Source organism: Gambusia affinis, linkage group LG04 (assembly GCF_019740435.1).
Source record: "Gambusia affinis linkage group LG04, SWU_Gaff_1.0, whole genome shotgun sequence".
NCBI classification, from domain to species: Eukaryota; Metazoa; Chordata; class Actinopteri; order Cyprinodontiformes; family Poeciliidae; genus Gambusia; species Gambusia affinis.
Window position 1 is genome coordinate 13,583,281 of NC_057871.1, and position 4,821 is coordinate 13,588,101.

General features: G+C 40.1%; 1 protein-coding gene across 3 annotated transcripts; it reads right to left on the reverse strand.

The window, feature by feature from the left end:
- Positions 1-999: 999 nt before the first annotated feature.
- pgap4 (post-GPI attachment to proteins GalNAc transferase 4) lies at positions 1,000-4,464 on the reverse strand. Of its 3 annotated transcripts, XM_044115473.1 has the most exons (3): positions 4,376-4,464; positions 4,170-4,288; positions 1,000-2,979 (listed from the first exon to the last, which is right to left on the reverse strand). In XM_044115473.1, exon 3 carries the CDS (start codon positions 2,749-2,751, stop codon positions 1,561-1,563), a length of 1,191 nt encoding a protein of 396 aa, XP_043971408.1. In that variant the 5' UTR covers positions 2,752-2,979; positions 4,170-4,288; positions 4,376-4,464; the 3' UTR covers positions 1,000-1,560. The 3 variants fall into 3 exon arrangements, with proteins under 3 accessions (XP_043971408.1, XP_043971409.1, XP_043971410.1); XM_044115474.1 differs by lacking the exon at positions 4,170-4,288 and having other exon boundaries at positions 4,376-4,445; XM_044115475.1 differs by lacking the exons at positions 4,170-4,288; positions 4,376-4,464 and adding an exon at positions 3,347-3,367.
- Between the last annotated feature and the right edge of the window lie 357 nt (positions 4,465-4,821).

A 4,821-nucleotide genomic window follows, 5' to 3' on the forward strand; every position in this document is an offset into this window, starting at 1 on the left:
TAACTTTAAACATTTTTACTTTAATCATATTTCAAAGAGGTTAAGTGTACAACTCATCAGCTCAAAATCAACAAGTTAAATTAACAGATTCCCAAAGATTTCCAGCATCAGGATATATTGTTCGGCCTGTTCAAATTTAAAAAAAATAAAATAAAATAAAGCAAAGCAAATAAATCTGAAAACATAAGGTTATAAAAGAAAATGGATACAGGTTTAATTTGCCGTTTCCCAAAGACCAAACACAGAGTCTTCACTTCCCAAGCCCTCCATCATTCTCACCAATGACCAAATCAAAATCATGCATCCCTTCATCAATAAATCTTTAAATGTATATTTTTGTGGCATGGTCCTTGCTAGTGAAGTTGCCATTAAAATCATAAATTTAGACTTTGCCAGTTGCTTATTTTTTGGCCCAGCTGACTTATGGAAATATTTCAAATTAGGAGCCCAGATCAAGCCACAATAACCCCTGATGACCTGCTGCTTGTAGATGATATTTAACAGATTCACATAACCAAATTTCTTCTACTAGATTATAACATGATTTTAGAAAAACCTTTTTAATTCATCTGTTTTTAAAGTGAATTTACAACATCCCATAGCAAACATACGTATCCAAAAATATGGGTAAGTAATAATTTTTAAAAAAAATACAAGAACCCATTTGAAAAGCTAATCACCGTTGTCATGTTTTTAAATATAGAAAACAATTAAAGCTACCCCACTCAGTTGTATTGCTTCCTATGCAACAGGCAGCTTTTATTTTATTTTTTTTCACCTGAAACTAATTTAATCCAAAAGACAGAAACTGGTGCAGGCAGCTGAAACTAAACGTGCAACTCAGGTGGAAAAGAGTGAGTAAAGTAAAGTAAAACTCAGCCAAACAAAGCTAAAGATTTGCAACCAGTCTACACATTCATGATAACATTTCCAAACCAAAACTCAACATGTTCTGCCCTTATGATGTCACAGAAAAAAAGTGAACCGAACACAACAAAAACAAATCTTAACAATCATTTTTAGTGCAAATATCTTAATATACTTGAAATGAGACCAAACTGGCTCACAAGTAAAGTTTCTGCAATATAAAAGTGCATGTTTCAAGAAAATAATTCCTTAAAAGTGACAAAAGTAGTAGTTCTCTTACACTGCAAAAAAATAAAACTTGTGATCCAACTTTTAAAAAATGAGTTAATTTGCTACAAGTAATCAAATTAAGTTAATCCACGTAAATATTTTAAGTTATATTATAGCTAGGCAAACTTGATGTGATCACATGTAACAAATTAACTACTTTTTTTATAAGCTGGAGCTCAATTCTTTGTTTCAGTGCACAACAAGACATTTTCCCATGTTATAAGTCAAATAATCTGCCAGAGAAACTAATACATTTTCACCAATGCTAAGAAATTATTGAGCTAAAATAAGCTACTTTATCTTGATGAAAAGTTACTTATAAGTTATTTGTGTCTTATTTTAAGTGTACTATTATATCTGCACTAAAAACTAGACCGAAACAAAACTTGGTAATGTTTTGTGTTTTTGCAGTGAAGTGGTTTTTTAGAGGAGTTTGGGCCTTAATGGGTTGGGCCTGACGGAGGAATAGGCCCCGATGTGCTTGACGAGGTTGGGTTCCACGCTGTGCGCTCGTTCTCCAGGAGTGGTCCTGGCCTTGCGGTAAAGAACCATATCCTTAGCGTTCCCTTTATAGCAAAACGAGCCATCCAGGAAGTCTGCCACCGTTAGCGAGGCGTTGCCGGGGAAAAGCATGGCCGGGGTGCAGCACTCTGTTGCCGGGGAGACGGCGTAGAGCTGCGGGGAAATTCTCCGCACCTCCAAGAGGTAGTGCCTGCCTATCAGCTCGGCGGCCACCATGAAGTAGAGGGTGAAGAAGACGAGGTGGTTGGCTGACAGAGTGAAGGAGAGGAAGCCGGGGTTACAGTAAGGGATTGACAGGAGGAGCGCGGTTGCCCCCACCAAACCGAGCCCCACCCACTCCAGGATGCGGTACGGCTCGGGGTTCCAGTAGCGCTGCAGCCTTTCAGGGTGATACAGCTTGACGTACAGCGTGTGGAGGGCGAACCGGCGAGAAAGCAGATCCTTAACCACCCTGAAGAAGTCCTCTCCAGGCAGAGCGTCGTCCTCCAGGAGAATCATGTTCTTGGGCTTGACCAGCTCCCACGCCTGGCGGAGACAGAACACGTAATCCCTCTTCTCTCTCTCGAAGGTGTTGGGTGACTCCCTGTTGGCCTGCTGCTCTTGAGTTGAACGCCGTATGACCTTGAAGTGACCCTCCAGCAGCTTTGCGTCCTGGTTTTCCTCTGGGCCGCTCTCCACGTCACAAAGCAGCACCTCGGCGCATCGCCGACCCCCACAGCCGCCCGCGATTCTGCTCAGCTGCTGCATCACCTGGAGCAGGTAGTGGAAGTCCCGTCCCTCGTTGCGCCTGGCCGTCACCACGGTCACCAGCAGCTCCGGATTCTGGGCGACGTCGCTGAATCTGGTCGACTCCATTGGAGAGCCGCTCTGCCAGAAGTGCAGAGCATCCTGGCCTCGCTCAAGGCTCTTCTGTAGGACCTCATCGCTCATGGAGTTCAGGTACACGAACCTGAAGAAGTAGTAGGAGTAGAGCAGGCGGTGGCAGCACAGAGGCAGGACGACGCAGAACGTGATGACGGACAGAGTGAGGGCTTGAGTCAAAGCGCTGGACCATCGCATGTGCTGACTGAAGAAAACCTTCCACTGACGCATTGATGAAAACGAAGAATTGAACCCTGTCAGCAGCTCAAATCACTCCAATAAGCAATGAGGTCTGATCCGAACTCTTCAGATCAACATTGAAAACGGTTTGTTTTGAGGAATTAGAGGCAGTGAAATCAGATAACTCTGCTGTGAACTGACAGCTCTGAGGAAAACTGATCCAGTTGTTGGCACATCTTCATCTTGTAAACAAAGAAGTTCCAGGTCTGTTCTTGATGCCTGAAGAAAAAGTCAGAGTTTTTGTTAATATAATGTCTGTGTATCCTTAAATAGCCATAAGCACCTAAAGTTAAGGACATAAAATGTCTTAATTTAATTGGGAAAACAACAAGTTTGCCTTAGATGCTTTAAAAAGTTATAAAACATCATACATTCACCAATTTAGAATCCAGTAACAAACATTACATTTCATCAAAATGTAATGTTGATGAAATGTATTTCATATTTGACCAACATCAAATATGTTGGTTAATGTTCCAGTGATTATGGGTCAAGAGCAACTCTTAATTTAAAGCAGTGTTTCTCAGTTCCAGTCCTCACGCCCCCCTGCCCTGCATGTTTTAGATGTTTCCCTTCTGCCACACACCTGGTATGAATCTTTGGGTGATTAACAGGCTCCTGCAGTACTTGGTAGCAGCAGAAGACGACCTGCAATCATTTGGATCCAAACATTGTACTCAAGTAAGAGTAGCCCTACTTCATATAAACACCAAAAAGTAATACATTCAGGCAAAAGATAATTTTTTTTCAAAACATTTTCTTTCAGTATAAAACTTATGAAACTTTAACATAAACTGCAGCTGTGTCTCTATGTCTGGTGAATTTTTGGTTAAAACATGTTTTGGTTTTCATTCAGTGGGTAGAAAACACAGAAGTTTTACTCAAGTAAGAGTAGAAATACTTCATAATAAAATTATTCAAGTAAAAGTAAGAAGTACAGCATAGTAAAAATACTCTTAAAAGTACATTATTAAAAAAAAAAAAAGTTAATCAAGTAAATGTTTTTGAGTTAATGTAACTATTTACTACCCAACTTTGTATACAACAAAAGAGTGTATTTTCTAGTACTGCTCCTCAGAGATTACTACAGGACAGATAACACCATGCAGCCACGACCCTCTCGCTTCTAGCAGATACGTGACACAGGAAAAATCTGAAAAACCTGTTTTTTGATTCATCATATTCTGAAAGACGAAAACCTTTATTCAAACCGTAGGTTTTATTGCACCATACCAGGACACTGAGTTCTTCAGCTCGACGTACTATGAATTTCCAAGCTAAACTCCGGTACAGCTTTAATGTTGTCAGAAATAAACATCACACTCAACCAACCCCGTTGTTTCTGTATCAGCCTGATGTACAAACAGGTTCTATGATCACATTCTGCTCATTTAAGTCGTGGAGCTTACCTGGTTATTGTTGACTTTTAATATGACAGTTCTGGTTCCGTCAGTCGCTTCCGCCTCGTCAACACAGCAACGTCAATATCAAAGATCAAAGTACAACAGACTAAGCTAACCACAGGAACCTACAAAGCAGCGAACAAGCAAACTGAAGCAATATTATTGATCATATATCGCTGCTTCAGACCGTAAAACAACGATAGTAGACTCACGTTGAGCTGAAGAGCAGCTGCTGTTTGGTAACAGCTGCCATGTTCGTCGAAAAGTAACCACATATTCCTAGTTACGGTAAAAGACCTCGTTCGAGTACCGTTATACTTGAGTAAAGGCGCAGCGGGGCGATACCTCTGCTGGCCAGCAGGTGGGGCCACCGGAACTGAAACAACTTATACTTGGGGTATTTTCAGCCTCTGAATCGATGGATATGACGTTGAAATGTATTATTTATTAACAAAATATGTGGAAAAAAATTGGAGATGTCGAATGTTTAATAAAAAAAAGAACATGACATACATATTGATATATCACTAAACAATGTAATTTAAGACAAACATTTATAGAGCACATTTAAGTCAACAGGGTTGAATATGTAAAACAAAAATTTTGATGCTGGTAGTATATTTGTACATAATCAAACAACATAAAGTGCTGTAAAAAA